Source organism: Triplophysa dalaica, chromosome 2 (genome assembly GCF_015846415.1).
Source record: "Triplophysa dalaica isolate WHDGS20190420 chromosome 2, ASM1584641v1, whole genome shotgun sequence".
Taxonomy (NCBI): Eukaryota; Metazoa; Chordata; class Actinopteri; order Cypriniformes; family Nemacheilidae; genus Triplophysa; species Triplophysa dalaica.
This window is the reverse complement of record NC_079543.1, coordinates 6166194-6184893: the sequence shown is the minus strand read 5'-3', so window position 1 is coordinate 6184893 and position 18700 is coordinate 6166194. Positions and strand designations below refer to the sequence as shown.

The following is an 18700-nucleotide window of genomic DNA, read 5'->3' as shown; positions in this document are numbered from 1 at the left end:
AATAAAATGCGCAAATTAATCCTAATCATAAAATTATTTTACTTGGACAGAAAAGTGTTAACGTTTCACTGTTGCCACCAGATGGCAGCATGGTTTAAAAAAATACTTTTTAAAACTACAGTTTCTAGAGTTACTGCAACATTTGTTATGCTTTAGTCAATCTGACTTTACAGAGAGTGAAATGACTGATACATTGCACTGAGGTGCTCTTTCCAGATTTACCAGGGAAACTACAGATAATCCGTGTTTATCCCTGAATAATTTCGCACCTCTTATTTAGAGTAACTACTAGGGCTTTAAATTAGACATGACCCTTATCTTCCTTCTCCTCACTGCTTCAATGATGCGTTTTTTAGATAATGCCAACAAAGAACTTCCAAAATTAGAATGCTAGTCACGGCACATTTTGCAAATGTACCTAAACCTTTACATAACTGTGTGTCATTTACAAGAGATAGTCGATACATTTTAACATGATATGTTCAGTCATGCAATGATGTGTTCCTGTTACAAGATATTTGATTGTTGAATCAGCTTCCTTTTTTCCAAGCATGCTTGTAGTCATAGACATTCCACTGTGGATCCCGTTATACAAACCGAAAGACCACCCTTGTTCTCTTCTCAAAATCTAACCTTTAAAATATGTTTTATGTCTCGAATCTAATGAGTGAGAAACTGTAATTTGTTACTAGGCAAAGCAAGGCAAGTTTATTTATATTGCATTTCATACACATGGCACAAGGGCTTTACTTGAAATGATTGACAAAGATAAATAAAACTTTAGATTTTAAGAAACAATATAGCAGCAATAAAATTGAAAAAATCTCCGTTTTGAGAACAAGATGATTAAATCCTCAGGAGATAAACAATCATATAGAAGTACAGGGCCTAAAAACAGTTTTATTAAAAGATTGAGAAGTCCAACTTTATCTCCCCGGGATCAGATTAAAAAAGACCAGCAGGGGTAAGAGCGAAATAATATAATAATATAATCATATGTCTGTGTGAGCGTGAGCGTGAACGAGTATTGTATATGCGTGTTCACATTTATGATCCACTTTTGTATTACAAATGCTCTATTACTGAAAATGCTGGCATTGGATTATCGACTCCAGTGATAATATGTAGTCAGATAAACTGACCAGGTCAATAACTGCACTTCAGAACAGACGCTGGCAGTCCAGACTTTAAAAACATTGGTGGTAAACATTGAAGATAACTACAAAGTACAAAATGCTCCAGATGAATGAAAAGTGAATCATATGTTGTAAGATCTGCCGCAGTGGTTTAGTGTTCACACAATGAAAGTCAATGAGGGCCAAAGTTGTTTGGTTACCAACATTCTTTCAACTTTATTCTTTTGCATAAGAAACTCATGCATTTTTTAATTGACATCGGGGTGAATAAATGATGAAATAATCTTCCATTTTGTGTGAACTTTCCCTTTAAAGTTCATTAGCAGCCTATAGTTAAAATAAAAATAAACCATAACCCATTGATAGCAGCAGGTTCCTCCCTTTGTTGTAACCTTCTACGTCCAACAAGAAGCATTTATTATCTCTAAATACATAATTTCAACGACAAAGAATGAAAACGTGACGACATCTTAGTCCTGTGTCAGCCACCTTAGTGCTTCGAAAAGGAGTTGTATTTCAATACCTCACAACTAGATGCCGCTAAATTTCATCCACAGGGACCTAAACAGTGAAGAGAAATATAAATGTTACTTCTGTGCTTTTTATTTATCTTTTTTATGATATTTTTTAATTTATATGTTTTAGGAATTAAGCGTCTCAGCATGGCCTCATTGGATAGAAAAGTGGTCATCTGACACATTTTATTTCACAATAGGAAGTAGACATGTTCGGATTCTTTTGTATGTGCAACCCTTATTCTGGCTCAGCTGTTACTTCCACAGAATTGCATGATTTACATCTATCTTTACCAAAACCAAGCCAAGACAGCGGAAGTCTCTTTGGATGTACAGTTATGTCAGCTGCTTAATCACACCGAGCGTCATTAACTTGGCCGGATCTACTTGTTTTCCTGTCAGGCATGAACAGTTTCTTTTTGACCACACTAGTTATCACTTGAAAGTTTGAAGAAAATGAGTAAATGATGACAGCGTTTTAATTTTTGGTTGAACTATCACTTTAAAATCACAAATCTACCAAGTCTCTATGATGTCATAGTTAAAACAAATTCATGTTCAGATCTGTGCTCAGATATGTAGGCTACTGGCTCATATGCGTGAGAAATCATTAGCACACATCTCTTCATTGTTCTACACGTGTCAATTACTGTAACCCTGAGAAAAGACAACAGAAACGACAACAGTCACTCTCAATCATCCAAACCAATGAGTGTGGGAATGCATCTGAATGATTAAAGAGAGATGGCACATGTCCAAGACTGAGTTTCGCAATCGTCTTCGGTGATTATTGGATGAATAAATGTGTGGATATGCAGTTGTCATGAATATCCCACAGAACACTTTGTATTGCACAATGCTCCTTCCATAGGGCGCATTGAAAGGCATACAAGAACTGAGCATAGAAGCAAATACTATGAAAGCTATTTATACAAGATTAATGTAAAAATCCAGGTAACATCAAAAGGGTTGTATAATATATGACACAAGAACTGACCAAAACAATACACCTACACAAAAACACAGGAAAGCCAGGTCATTACTTTACTTATTTTTTGTTGCTCTACAAAGTCTGGGATTTAAAAGTAAGGTATAAAATCCCCATCAGAACACAGTCTTTACTAGGCGGTTCATGAAGCTTGATTTATTTGAGAGAAGCTCTGAACTAAAACAGCATAAGACACTTGGGTGGGACAACATTTGGCCAAATTCTCTAACAGAAAATCTGTTCTTTTTAGTTTTCTTTGAAAGTTTTTTCACTTTACAATAAGGTGCTATTTGTTTTAACAATTAGTTAGCTAACATGATCTAACAATGATCAATTCTTCTACGGTATTTATTAATCTTAGATCATGTTAATTTTAGCATTTACTAAAACATTTTTAAAATCAAAAGTTTTCTGTTAACATTAGTTAATGCACCATGCGCATGAATAATTGTCATTAACTAACATTAAAAAGCAATAATAAATGCTAAAAAAACTATTGTTCATTGTTAGCTAATGTGTCATGAAACACGTAGAAGAACACTAGACATGTGGGTCTGCCATGATTCTGCCACATGATATCATGCATTTACTAATTTTAACAAATAGCACCTTATTGTAAAGTGTTCCCATTTTATTCTATTTCAAATAGTCAGTAGTCCTCAAAGAATAGTCCTATACATTTGCTCAATCTTTTGACTTATAAGTATACTTGGGTTACACCTGTGTCAATTATTTTGCTTGAGCAGCCTATTGAATACGTTTTTGACAGTCTCATTATTCAGTTTCTTTTTCTGGAAAAAAGTTGATGCATGACTGTTTGTCGTAGATCCATAAATGAGGCGTAAAGGTGTGCTTTGACTTTTATTAGTGCTGTGCATATGATCAGGGTTCGAATTGAGGGAGGGCTGGGGTGGTCCCGGACCCCTCATAAGAATTAAAGATGTAAAATAATGAATTTGGGGGTCCCCTAGTTTTCCATTAAAACTAGACTACTAAAAACCCCTAATTATTTGTCAAATTATCATGCTAAAAAAAACAATATTGTCTGTGATTTGTCCATATTTCATAAGACGCAGATTAAAATGACATTTTTATCTGAAAAATCCATGCATGATCAAGCGCGCCACACAGTGTTCGATGAATACAGTTACTATAATTTTGATATGCATTCTTTATGTGAGTGGTGATCGATGATCAGCTAAACTTCACAGATCAGGTTGCCAGCACCAATTGGTCCTGTAGATTCATCCTCTACAATATCAGGAAAATTTGATCTTCCTACCCGTCGCATGCACGTATTCTCAACTGACCAAGACCACAAGTGGGGTTATTTGGACGTAGGCTCAGTATACCTACCAAAAACCTACAATGATACTTTACAATATAAAAATACTTAACTAATAGTTCACTGGGAATAAACTTCAAAGTGCACTTTCATGGACTAATCATAGTTAAAAGTATTGAACTAGTAAATGATCAGTATACCAACAAGTTTACTTGGAGTATAGTTCTATAACAAAAAACTTAAATGTAAACTTGTTGTATACTCAAAAGTTTACTACTGTTACACTTAAAGGAAACTTTAAAGTATTCTTTTATAAACCAAAAAGTGGGCCAATTTAGTCCCAAGCGGTATTCAAATTGTACACTTTCAAGTATACTTAAAGTCCAGTGATATTAATATACTAACTAGATAAAGTTTACAACAAAAATATACTTGAACTTTACTCAAGTATACTTAAAAAAATGAAATTCAAGTATACTTCTATACTTCTCAGCGAGCCCATGCAGGGCTTCCGGCTGTCCTCCCTACGCATGTCCAAATAGCCAGAACATGTATTGATAACTTTGACAGACCCTCTGGCCTGGCTGTTGTGCAAGAACATCATGCTTGGGTCTCGCTTCCAGAGAACAATCAGGATGATTTTTGCATGATGTAATGGAAACAAAAACTGTTTTTGCTGTACAAATGTCATGAAATTTACTACTAATTACTATCATTATTATTATTTGCATTGTTATTATTATGTATCAAAATGATGCTTATATTTAAAGACAGTCTACATGAATCAATTTTAAACAATAATGTTTCTCAACATGTAGATAAACACCAGAAGAAAAGAATGAACCCCCCAGCTGTGCTCTTATAAACAAAGCAAAGTTAGGTTTCGATTTCCTCTAAGCGCTCCTGGTTCCCATATCCACTGCTCACATTTTATTTTACCCAAAAAGGAATTTTGTCACGCTTCCAGTTTTACGAAAGTTGCACAACACAGCTGAATTTTATCTTTGCTGCACACACTTCCAATGCACTGTGAAAAGCAGTGAGCCGTGTATATGAAGTTAGATATACGCTAAACATTTAAAGAGTCTATGAAAGAACATCAGACCAGCTAAATAAGCAAGTTGTTTTGCAATAAGCAGGCTGGTTCGTTCTGTTGAGAACTTATTTTGAATTCCAAACAGATGCAGTCAACTGACCTGAATACAAAACCTTTTTAGTTTCAGGAAACCATGCATCTCTTCAAAACATGCTGCTTTTACTTTTGTGTAGTGTTTCTTAACTGTTGCTTTTCTTTCCTCTTTTCGCAATGCCGTGGTCCAGTTAAGGGGATTTTTGGGGCACTCAGAAAGGCGTTGGGGGATGAGATCATCTCTCCTTCCTGAGCAATGAGTGCGAGTCCTTCTTCATCCAAGTTTTGGATACCTTCATCTTATGAATACTATAGTCCGGGGGTCTTCAACTACTTTTATTTGGGGGCCTGATTCCATAAATAAAAACAAAAAGGCGGGCCAGCTTTTACCACATCAAGTTTTATCCTTTTAAACGGATTTTGTTGCTGGCACTTACAGGTCATATATTAAAACATGCACACAAAGATTGCATCCAGTATAGCCTACCTTTTCACGATAATTAAATGTGATTTTGTCTTTTAATTGTATTGTATATACCATTACGTGTTAGTTTACCCGGAAATGATTTGGCTGAGATGTGGGTGGTATTGCTTTTTTTCAAGAAGATATTTATGAAGATATTGAACTAATGAAAATAAAAAATAAAAAAGTTAAGTTAAAAACGCTAATACATTCAGCAAAATGTAATGCTGCCCTTTGGCGTTTAACTGGCGTCTTATAAAGCGAATCAACAAGTCTGTTCAAGAAACTGAACGTTATTATCGAGTCTTCGGGTGAATTCCAATCGCATTCATGTGCAACAATTGCAAAAATTGAAGTGTTGGAAGAAAAGATGCATTTCATCTCAAAGCGAATGCTCACCCAGACCTGCCTGAAAAGCCTTGTGTAACCACACCCCCACAAATCTATGTAAGTTCGTGGTTTGATTTGACTGAGACCGTCAAAATGTATTTTGCTTGTACAAAAGACTTGCTTGTAAGATGTACCTGTCAGTACATTTGGGTTAAAGTCTGTTATTTTATAAAGTGAAAAGCCTGGTTTTAGAGATATTAATATCAATTTTGTAAGAAGAAATGTTTTGTAAAAAAATACATATTTAAATTTTTTTGAATGTTTGTGCAGTTTAAAGATTCTGTGGATGTAAAAGATTCTCTACAACCATAAGGTCTGAACCTTTTGCGAACTCCTTATATTTAATATATCTAATACACCCTATCCATCACGGAACAGGCTCAGAGACCTCAAAATTGTAAGTGTTTCTTCTGGACAGCTTGTCAGAGAGCATGATTATCAGTTACCTGCCTCGACATGTCAGATAGATGTCATTGTTGCAACAGCACGCTCATGTCCTGACAAAGAACATCCTAAACATCTGCTTGGATCTTGAATCTAGACCTTCTGTTATGATTCTTATGACCTGGCATGATACATGCAATCAAAATACAGGTACTTTCTCTGCAGGGATTGTATTTCAGCTGCATGTAAAAGCATGCAATACTGCCAAATGTACATTGTATATTTTGGATTGTTCGAAATATACCTTTTTTTACATAATTAAAACAAGCCAATTAAGTATATATCTTTTTCGGTTTGACAAAATATTTGAACTGCAAAGTGAATCATTCTGGTTATTAAGGAATAATTATTTTTGTCTAATTTTTTTAAATGTATAACACATATTACTAAAGAATGATTCAGCTTTATTTTTTTGGAATTCTGGTGCCAGACAGGATTTGGGAAATTACGCTGCTGGGAAATGCCGAAGGCGGATCGGGAACTCCTTCTCCACAACTATAAAGGAGGGAGTCTTCCCTCACAACTTTCACTTTAAGCTCCATACAAACCACTTTCACTACTAGGAGATCATTCGATCTGAACTTTGCGATTCTAATCTATAACTTCACTTGGAATCTAACTACTATGGCATATTTACTCAAATCTCTCTTTCTTCTGCAGCTCGCTGTGGTTTGCATTCAGCTAAGTGGAGGTAAGTCGTCAATACATAAGAGTTTAACTGTGCTTTTGTGCAGTTATTTTCAGCTGTTTCCTCTAAATAATATGACCTTTTTCCACTGTTTTATGTACTGTTTATTTATCTCTCTCTTTTCCTCCGTCTTCAGTGTTTGCTCAAACAGTACCTGACAGGTGCTGGTGTTTGAATACTTTGAAGACACGTGTGCCAAAATCACAAATCGAGGAGTTCTTCATTTTCCCACAAAGAGAACGATGCAACAATACAGAGATCATGTAAGTATAGACTATTTTAAAGCAACAACATAAACAAACGATCATGCGCATGCATGCTTTTGTGGCCCAAGCTTAACTTCTGGCGCACATTTGCAAAGAATATAGTCCATGTAGATTGTTTCTGATAACAAGATAAAGAAATCAAATTCTAAATTGAATCACATAGCAAGTTAAAAGTATGTATAGCCAGTATTATTTAGGATAACTAGTAGAAGGACATGCGAAAAAGTTGCACAACCCATCTAACAAATTGTTTCTTTAATAAAATCATCATACAATGAAATATTAACATAATTGGTTATATTATTAGCGACTAGCAAGAGTGAAACAAATCGGAAGTTAACTTGAGCCACTCGAGTGGGTCTGATATTAATTAAAGCAAAAAAGATATACTTTTCCTTATTCGTGTTCTCTATATTTATGCTTATGCCATGTATTAAGGATCAGTTTGATTGTGAGAAGTTAAATTAATGCCTTTTTCAATGTTTACAGATTATCACTAAAACCAGAGAATACCGTGACTGAAAAACAACAGCGCTGTCTCAGTCCAGACACCAGACAAGGCAAAGCCCTGCAGATTTGCTGGAACCAGTACGGAAATGTCAATATTCTACAAAAATATTTTATAGGCTACACCTTAAATGTTTGCAGATTTGTATTATGAATGTGAAATTTGTCACACGCTTTAAACTCTGTGTTTTTTTGCCACTTTGCAGGAAGAACACAAACAGCACAAGGAGTGTCATTAAATTCTCTGAGTGTTTCTAAAGCCATGATGGACAGGACAGAGGGGAGATTTGGAAACTCCAAACATGTGCCTGGAATTTATTCTTGTCACATGACCCGCTGCAGTCCAATCAGAATGCTGGGGTCAAACTGTTAGACTCATGCAGATGATGGGAAATCACGGGAAAGCCAGAGACACAAGGATCACTGTCAGACACAGATGTTTTCAGTAAAGCCTTTAAGATTCACTGTGTAAATGAAGAACTGCTGAATGTGTTAAGATTCTAGAGAAAATATTTAAATGACTTTATTTAAATTCTATTCAAGTATTTAACTTATTTTAGAATTGTCCCCTTGAATGTGTAGAATTAACACTAAGGAATTATTCCGATTAGGTCATGTTTTTTATGTAAATATGTATAACCATATTCCGACATGAAGTACATTTTAAATTACCTAACATTTTTTGTATTTTTTATACTGTTTTGTACTGTTTTCATTTTGTAATAAATGTTATGTTAAAAGAACTCTGTCCAAGTTCTGTCCAATCCATATGTGTATGTTTATACAAGGAACTATTTAATCAGTATAACAAAAAGTAGTTGAAAAGATGATAATACATAGATAGGCTAATGTTCTGGTGATACAGCCACAAATTTTTGTTCTGAAACACAATGTTTGTAATTTCTAAACTTTTAGAAGACTTGACATTGGCACCACCTACTGGTTATCTGTAGGCCAAATACGCAGAAAATAAAGTCTTCTAAAGCCTCTATCATCTACTGCTTTCCCCATTTATAAATCCTTTAATGTACATTTTCTGCGCAATCATTATAAGTACAGGTTGAAAATGAATATAAGTTAGTCACAATATAACATATTAATGGCTAATTTAGCCTTTAATTGTTCACCCTGTTAGAGCTGAAATATGTCTAACAGGGGGGCTATTAAAATGCGTGTTTTCAAAACCTGTATGCAAACATCTATTCGCAAGTGCAAAATTTACACCTAACGAAACAGCTAAATGTATTTTTAAACATGTTGTTGTTATTTCCACCCGGTTACACTGCAATCAAATTTATTTCATAGACTGTCGTGCTGTCACAAAAAGCAGAATATATAGCATAGAGCACATAGAGGACATAGAGTTGACCCAAGGGCATGTGTTTTAAGAGAGCTTGTGTGTTCCATACTCTCCTCTCTCAGGGGAAATCAAAGCTTTTCTCTGGGTTTAACTAAGAAGAAGTGGAGAGAGGAATGGATCCTCAATAAATTTCCGCACTGTCAGTCCGACAGACGCTTTGTCTTTTTCAAAACTTTCGGCCTCTCCCGAGAGACACTGCAACATCAAGTTTTGAGCCTGAAGTCACTTAAGGCTCAAGAAGAGATTTTTCAAATTGAAGATGTTTATTGTTCAGACGACAAGAATCAAATTATGCTGTCGTTTTCCCTTTCGAAAGCATGTATGGGTGAATCTGACAAATGTTGACATCATGTTTTTGCCCAAACTAAAATAAATAAAAAATGTCATATTTTCTGAAAGGAATATGGAGCTTAGTTTTGGACCATTGATATTCTAAACATAGGGACTTTTTCTTTATTATCAAAGGTTGCATGAATGTAAAATAATGTTTTTTAAATAAATGTATTATGTCTGAATTACAGGAATTATAATGAGTTTTTTGGCATTACAGTTATGATAAATGGTTGCCATGATAAAATCACCACAATAATCTCACATTGCAAATAGTCCCAAAACAGGCTTTGAACAAAAATATTAATATTTTTCTTTAGATTTTGACGTGAAATATGAATCATCTTTTTGACAGGTTTCCTGAGATGCACCCGGACGCACGTGGAGAAAAAAAATCCCTCAGTGAAGCGTGTCACAAAATATCAAGGCTATCTTGCATGAACTCAGCACTCAGCATGAAACTTGAACAATGAGATTTATTTTTAAACTACTGTCTCTTCAGTACAATCTCAAAGTTTACTGAAGTACTTCAGCTTATACACCACGGTGTCTTTTTGGGGTTTCCTTTCTTGTCTGTGTAGTAAAGAATCTCTTAGCCTTTTCAAAATGTACAGAAATTGCGGCAAAGGAGCAGGCATTCCTCTAACTGACTGGATTCAATTCTTCGATGGGGTAATCTGTAATTCCTACAATGGCGGTCCGACACAAAATCGCTTTACAAAAAGTAATAGCACTCCTGAAAACGCCACTGGGGACAGCTTTCACATTTTTACGCAGACTAACCAGACTCCTGAAATTCAATGGTGATTCAATGGTGCTATATTAAAAGTCATGGGACTTTGTAATGTGCCAGATGCTTTAATCACGAATGATTTACAGTACAGTGCAGGGACAATTGACCTAGAGCATTATGGGTAAGTGCCAACTATGTCCTATGCTTTAATGACTGGACCAGCCCAAGGGTTTAATCTTCAACCTTCATGCCAGGCCGGTTTTTAAGCTCAACACCACCAAAACAACACAAGCAAATGCAGTCTTGAATTTTACAAAGTGGCTTTTTTGTTTATTTTGTTACAAAGCCAATCACATAGAAATATATGATCATTAGATAAAAGCCAAAATGAAGCCCTGTCACAAAAGCAGCGAACATGAATGAAATTGAAAGATTGGCTACAAATTTGTTTAGATTGCTATGGCAAATGTAACGGTGTGACCATAATATAATGCATTGAATCACTTGTAATTTATTATTTTATATCAATCTGACAGGCAAATCTTCTCTACAAATTTTGTCTACATGCCAAACAGTACTGTTAGTTTACAAGAACACGCTACTAGGATGATTAAAGCTGTAGTAAGCAAGGGAGAGAATGAACAACAAGAAATGTTTTTTTAGACACAGAAACATAGACAGTTATTGGTTAGTCAAATAAATGAGGAAAGTTTTTGAAAGTTGTGAAGGATGCTGCATTTCTGGTGGAGGCTGGTAGTTCATTCCAGCACAGGGGAACCGAATGAGTGAAGGTTTTTGAAAGCGATTTGGTGCCTCGCTGTTATGGAACAACCAGGTGTCGCTCATTTTCAGACCGTAGATGACGGGAGGGGATTAAGTCCTGGAGCACTAAGTTAAGGTAAAGGGGCAAATTTGCTGTTATCATTCTAAATGCCAGTGTGAGTGATTTAAACTGGATGCGGCCGGCAACTTGCAGCCAGTTAAGTGAAATCAGGAGGGGTGTTACATGGGTTCTTTAGGCTGATTGAAAATTAGACTTGCAGCTGCATTCTGGATCATTTGCAAGATCTTGACTGCATTGGTTGGAAGGCCGGCCAGTAGAGAATTGCAGTAGTGCAGTCTTGATACGACCAGAGCTTGGACCAGCAGCAGAGAGCCATGCTCCGACAGGAATGGCCTGATTTTCCCGATGTTGTAGAGCACATACCTGCAAGTTAGAGTGGTTGCTGAGATGTGAGAGCCGAATTTCAGCTTGTCATCAAACATCACCCAAAGGTTCCTTGCAGACTTGGTGGGTGTTATAGTTGAGGATCCGAGCGGAATGGTAAAGTAGTGTTCAGTTGATAGGTGGGCCGGTATAATCAGGAGAAAACTACCCTTTGGAAAGGAAAGGCAGGAGTGAGATTGGTGTGTAGTTCCTGACCACAAGGGGTCGAGTGATGGTTTCTTGAATCAAGGTGTTAGCAGTGCTTGTTTAAGTGAGGACCAATGGTGATGGAGGTGTTTATAATGTGTCCTAGTTGAGGCAATAGAGACGAAGAGATGGCTTGTAGGAGTTATGAAGGGATCAGGTCAAGCGGACAGGTAGTAGGTCAGGTGGATGGAGAATTTTAGCGACAACAGTCTCCGAAAAGGGAGCGAAAGAAGGGAGTTGGGGATAGTAAGGGGTAAGAGAGAGATCAGGGATGCGTTGAGAAGAGAAATGGGGGAACGCAGATTACAATGGAAAGAAACAGGGTTTGGGCTGGGAGGTGAGATTACAGGGAGTGTTAAAGTGAACTATATAAAGAAATGGTCAGAGACATCCAGGGGAGTAACTAGAAAATTATTTGCGGTGCAGTTACGAGTAAGAACAAGAACTAGCTGTTGTCCTCCTCTGTGGGTGGGAGGGGTGTTGGCACTGTAAAGGTCAAACAAAGAGAGGAGAGTTGAGAAGTCGGCTACTTGTTGTTTGTCGAGGGGGATGTTGAAGTCACCTAGCATTACCAGTGGAGTGTCGTCTTCAGGGATAGAGGACAGCAGCGTGTCAAGCTCTTCTAAGAAGTTTCCCAGTTGACCTGGAGGTCAGGTAGATGACAACACAATGTATTTTTGATGGATAAGTGATGGTGATAGATGGCGCATAATGAAAAACAGGAATATCCCGGTACACAAGGTGGCGATGCATACTTTATGCTTCTGACCATAGACATAAGAAATACTAGAGGGTGCATTGGCTGCTTTGGTAAGATGCTGTGATACATCAACGGCCACGCCATATCAGTCGTGGCAAGAGTAGCATGTAAACAAATGTAAGTTACCGTGGGAGTTCCCCTTTCTTGGTTGAGAAATTGTGTTTTATACAGAAAAACCGCAGCATCGCCATTCACTAACATGTGTTTGTAGTTGAAGGTTGCCACCCCTAATGTGGCCACGCCGTTGACATACGATTCAGCAGCCAACGAGCGGTCTAGTTATTTCTTATGTCTATGTTTGTCAAACAGAAGAAGAATTAATCTTGCTTCCTCTTTGTCAATGTGTGCTCAGCAAGACCAATTTGTGCATGAGCGCCACCATGTTGTATTTTACTGTAACTTCAGCAGCTCCAGGCACGTGAACAAAAGCGGAAATCTCATTGGTTGGCCAGTTTTTAAAGCGGCCCAACAAACAAACAAGAACACGAGCCAGAGGCTTTTTGGTGATGCATTTACGCCTTTTATTTAGTCACGAGTCACAAATGCACAATTTTCGCCCCGGTGTGGACAAGCCTTTAGGCTTATATGTTTATCTCTCAAACTTTCATGCAAAAAACACGATTCAAAAAAGTTCAACCATTTGTTTGAAGTGCAGATATTTTTGCCAGATTTTGTTTTATTTATAATGATGGTAAACAACTGGCTGTTGATGTAAATGTCAAAACCAAATAGAGTGTCGTAAAACGCCCACTTCTATGCAATATTCATGTGTTGCAGATCACAGTGTTTTCATACACTCCACATATCGCCGGGGGGGGGGGGGTCAGGTTGGGTGGATGGCCAGGCGATAAATAATGCTGGACTTCAATTAAAAAAGCTGATGACATGGGTACAAAGAAAAGCTGGGCAGAAAACCCAGCTGCATCAATCAAACGGCTGGATCCCACATAGTCGACAGCAACTCGTCTCTGCGATTTATGTCACATTGAAGGACTTTGTTTTTTTATTGTTACAGCCATGCTCTTGGTTTCAAGCAGTATGTGATGTCCTGTCTTGCCAATGTCACTCTCTTAGATGCTACGAAATGAACAGATGTGCATGTGAGGGTGAATTCAGAAGTCAAGTGGGATTAGAGAAACAGCCATTAAACAAAAGGCAGATGCACATTGCGCAACTCTGGTGTCTCCTTTTAAATGATTTGGACAAAAATGCTATTAATCTCACAGATTTTGTTTCGCATATGGAAAATTTCAGTAATGTGGATTATTGAAACATCCACCCACATTTAGCGACAAAAGTTTGCTTGAACATGCAGTGAACAAACTGGAATTGTCTGGTAATTATTTCTGGTCACTGACTTGCCTTCGTTTCTCCACATGCACACTGTGGGCCTGAAGCATCATGGGGCGTCTATGAGGCAAGAAAAAACACAAATCTATTGTGCTCACAGACCAAATAATCTCTGTGTCTCTGTGTTTATGTTGTTGTGCCAGTGAGGGGATTTAGTTGTTTTCATGTTATGCATGGCAAAGTTACCGCTTACAGTTATTCTCATAACGACATTATTCTGATGATAAAAGTGATGGTTTAAAATGAGGAATGGGAACATATAATAAAAATAAATAGTTTTAAATATATATCAAATCATATAGATAAATAAATAAATAAGAATAACAATTATAATAATGAATATAATACATAATCATGATAGGCTCTAAAAAAAGATAGAGAAATAATAATTACTAATTAAAAATATAATATAATAACATTTACATGTTAATAATAAAAATAACAATAACAATAGCAATAATTATAATATTACTATTAATACATCTTCCATTTATGCTGTTTCCTTCTCCTCAAGCCTGTACTCTATTCTTACTTAAGGAGACATGTTAAATGCTCAGCCGTTTCAAAGTTGTTTTTAATAAAAGCCTCAGCTAAATAAAAGAATGTAAATGCTCAGGTCAAACAATTAGAAGGTTGCTTGTTGGATATCAGCAAGAAGTGAGCCTTTAGTTATTACCATTGCTCCCCTGAGAAAGCCACTTCATCTCAGGTTGATCTGGGGGGGCTGCCACTATAGTAAGTGTACTATAAATTGCTTTGGCTAAAAGTGTCAGCAAAATAGCTACATACTACTTTTCTCTTCATCAGAGGTCCTTAACCTGATCATGACCCTATAGGGTATTATTTTATTTTCCTTATGCACATTTTTATAACCATGGTATGGAGCAATATAGTAAACATGTAAGGACTTGATATAAGAATTTTGGAGTCTAAAAAAATGGATCATGATTAAAAAAGAGCTTGTAATGGCAGACATTCGCCTAAGGAGGGCAGCAAAGGCACCTTAAAAACCCCATATTCCTGCATCAACATGCTGAAAAAATCAGCTCTCACTCTACTGTGCCCACTGTAAAGGATTGGCAGGTCTACTGAACTGAATCCATTAACCTTTTAATCTGGTTCTCTCTGAAAAAAAAACACAGGTGACCACCCCTCTCTATCACCACAAACGTAGTCGTGTCGAGGGGTCAGAGGAAGCAAGCAGAGGGACCGGCCCCCCATTTGTCCCCATCTAAGAAGTGTCATTCTGAATCAGACTCTTAGTTATTCACAAGTCCACTCAGTGCTTCAAGCGCTTCACCCTGAAACTGTTGCGGTGTGACCCTGAAACCGATATTCTGGCACCGGACAGGCGACAAATTGTGTGAAAGTTTCTGAGCGTGGCGGTGATAATGGGGCAGAGAGGCCTTTGATAGCTTTTCAACATCTGAGAGTACGTTTCAGGGATGATTTGTGTCAAAGCGGGACTCTGTCTCAAATGTTTTATCATTATGAGAGACGTTGTGAATACATATTTGGTATGTTGGGAAAACATTTGGTAACCGGCCTGTCCACACAAGATGCAACCAGAAGGATCTAAAGATTAATTCAAAATCATTCAAAATCGAATTTAGCAGAAACAGTGAATTGGTACAACCTAAAGATGCAATCTGTAATTTTATGCCACTATATCGCCATCTCTTGTTCAAACATAAAATTGCAGGTTACTTTATGTATACTTTTATGTAACTTTTTCATACCAGGGCAGAAAGCAAATGTATTGTGAAACCGTTGACTATTATTTATGATCTGTAATATGCTGTCATATTTTCCAAATGCCTTTATTGTTATACCATATAATGTAAAAAAATGTATAATAGGATTAAAGATAAAAATACATGGTTTATATAAATCATTATCATTTATAAATTTTGGGTAGTTGAGAAATAAATTGTACCATGTGTCCTATGGTGTGACAGCAAAATTTAGAAAACCAACTCTAAATAATATGTTATTTTATATTATTAATATTTATAGGCAGAATAATAAAAATATATTTTTTCCCTAAATTTTGCTATGTCACACTCCCACAGGACACATTTACTTATTTTTTTGTCAACTACACACATATACTATATGTTGAAAAAGATATCTTAAATAAAAAAAATGTAAAATATATATAATAAATATAAGACAATGTCCATCCATCCATTTTCTACCGCTTATCCGAACTACCTCGGGTCACGGGGAGCCTGCGCCTATCTCAGGAGTCATCGGGCATCAAGGCAGGATACACCCTGGATGGAGTGCCAACCCATCGCAGGGCACACACACTCACTCATTCACTCACTCACTCACGCAGTCACACCCTACGGACAATTTTTCCAGAGATGCCAATCAACCACCAATGAAACATCCATCCATCCATTTTCTACCGCTTATCCGAACTACCTCGGGTCACGGGGAGCCTGCGCCTATCTCAGGAGTCATCGGGCATCAAGGCAGGATACACCCTGGATGGAGTGCCAACCCATCGCAGGGCACACACACTCACTTATAAGACAATGTATATAGTTTAATAAAATAAATTAGAACGTAAAATTAATATAATTATTTAAATAAAGTGATCAGTTAAATAATATGAATATAGTAATTTAATTTGCATAATTATTAAAACATATTTCCTCCCCTGGTCCAAAGACATGCATGGTAGGTTGATTGGCATCTCTGGAAAAATTGTCCGTAGGGTGTGAGTGCGTGAGTGAATGAGTGAGTGTGTGTGCCCTGCGATGGGTTGGCACTCCATCCAGGGTGTATCCTGCCTTGATGCCCGATGACTCCTGAGATAGGCGCAGGCTCCCCGTGACCCGAGGTAGTTCGGATAAGCGGTAGAAAATGGAATGGAATGGGACCATGTGTTGTTTTTTTAGACTATCAATTTTTTTTTCATCAGAAAGCAGAAATAAAACATATAAAAGGGTCTGTTAAACAATATAGGTCATTCAATAATGACAAGAAAACATTTTTGGATTGACATTTAAATCTGTTTTGGTTAGACTCAGGTAATCAGGGCATGCATTACATAAATCAGTAAACAAACTCTTGTCCAACTCAACTTGTAACTTCGCTTTGATTCCCCTATGAGTTTGGGCTTTTTAAATCTATGTTCACATCACCGGCGCTTTGACATCCTTTGTTGGGACTTTTGACACCTTTTGTCAGGCACAGAAATACACCAAAGACGACCAGAATGTTGTTGTATGGGTGTGTGTTTTCAACATGCAACCTTCAGAAAACAACCCTCGTCTTTCTCTCTGGCAAACATAACAAAGAATTCCAAAATATGAAGGCTCTAAAGATTCAAAAGAGAGAGAGAGAAAACACGAAGCAAGCTCAAGCACAACAAAGGGAACAGAAACGCAACAGCTACATGAAAAAAACGAGCCGTGTCAAACTGTGAGATACTCCCACAAGTGTAAAACAGACAACCTATAAATGACTCCAAGGTTTTTTACAGCAAAAAAAAAGAGTGATCACTCTTATTAAAAGCCTAGATATGGCAGATCAAGAGGAATTAAAGGAAAGAAACGGAGATGTGAAGTTGGAAGAGGCCTCTCCCTAGACATGAGAAAAGGAGAACATCACGGCAGGGGACGGCGAAGTAAGAGTGAGAGATGATAGAGAGAAGAGTTTAAAAGCGAGCGGAGGTCCCAAAGCCGTGTTCAACAGATGGAAAGCTCCTAATGAGCAAAGAAGCAACGGAATAGATGAACGTGAGAGAGGGGTCAAACTAAATAAGTATGTATCTTGACCCAAAGCGCTGGATGGGAATCGTATGTCCATTGCGAGAGAAGGAAATCGACTTTTTTGAAGGAGAATCGAGGGAAGGTGTGTGCTGAGAGTTTGCTAAATAGGTTTGGAGTAGAAATGTCAAGGAACAACCTGAGAGGAACTCAGTATTGTAAAGTCACATTGTAGCTTTTGACCTTATCAGCACTCGTAAAGAGTCCATAACATGAGAAAGCCTGTTTTCATTTGATCATTTAAAATATAAGTTTCAGAGGCACTTTGAAAGCATACTGTAAGTTCTCGAACTTAAAACCACATCCCTTTGAGAACATTTCTAAAAACATTTATATTCACTGTGGAGTTTAATATAGATGGTAGAAACTCCCAAGACTTTTCCAGGACTTTTACGTTTTTAATTTCCTGGACTTTCCTATGCCTGAAAATAACATGAAATTTGGATATATTGCAAGGTTTTATTTTACCACGGGGACCCAAAATCTAATGTAAGAAGGAGAAGCGACGTCTACAGTATATCGTAATAAAAACAGTAAAAGGACTTTTGCTTGGTTTTTACACGCAGGTTCACATTTTGTAATGAACAGTGTATTAATTGGGAAATTATTTAAAGATAGAAGTAGTTCTGAATGGTATGGAAAGGCTAATTTAGTAAGTAAATTTGTTTTCTGTTTATGATGAGAGCATTGTAATTGTTACATTACATTTGTTTGTTGTCAATAGTTTTTTTATTTACAAACATTAATCATCAGACTTCTATTGAGAGGGCACAGAGCCTTCAATACATACATATATAAAATTAATGGCCTGAACAAAGATCATATCTTTTGTGATACGTTTTGTATACGTTTTGTAGTCCTTTTCATTGTTGTCAGTGAAACCAACCAAATACATTCGATTATTGTTCTGAGAACAATAAATTCTGAAGGACATTCTTCATCTCAGGTTCACACAAATCACCTATAACATCAAAGAATGGCTGAACGTTATTTTTCAACAACAGCAGGACATCAGGCCCCTACAGCATATTCTAGCCATACTACTGACCCTGAAGGCTCTGAAAACATAGACACACCTCAGGGTTCCATCAGTTTAAAAAAAAGATCAAGACAAAACGTAAAGCATGGTTAGTCTAATACTAAATGCATTGTATGATGTT

General features: G+C 36.9%; 1 protein-coding gene across 1 annotated transcript; it reads left to right on the top strand.

The window, feature by feature from the left end:
* The first annotated feature begins 6876 nt into the window (after positions 1–6876).
* Positions 6877–8554, top strand: cxcl18b (chemokine (C-X-C motif) ligand 18b). The gene is made up of 4 exons (XM_056733712.1): positions 6877–7041; positions 7175–7301; positions 7794–7892; positions 8018–8554. The coding sequence occupies exons 1-4, from the start codon at positions 6975–6977 to the stop codon at positions 8067–8069; spliced, it is 345 nt and encodes a 114-aa protein (XP_056589690.1). The 5' UTR covers positions 6877–6974; the 3' UTR covers positions 8070–8554.
* Positions 8555–18700: the final 10146 nt, after the last annotated feature.

What these genes read in the sequence shown, in the direction of transcription:
- cxcl18b (XM_056733712.1), top strand. Translation starts at nt 6,975, where the DNA reads ATGGCATATTTACTCAAATCTCTCTTTCTTCTGCAGCTCGCTGTGGTT. An exon ending in TGCAACAATACAGAGATCAT is followed by an intron (nt 7,302 to 7,793) that starts GTAAGTATAGAC and finishes CAATGTTTACAG; the next exon opens with ATTATCACTAAAACCAGAGA. An exon ending in CTGCAGATTTGCTGGAACCA is followed by an intron (nt 7,893 to 8,017) that starts GTACGGAAATGT and finishes GCCACTTTGCAG; the next exon opens with GAAGAACACAAACAGCACAA.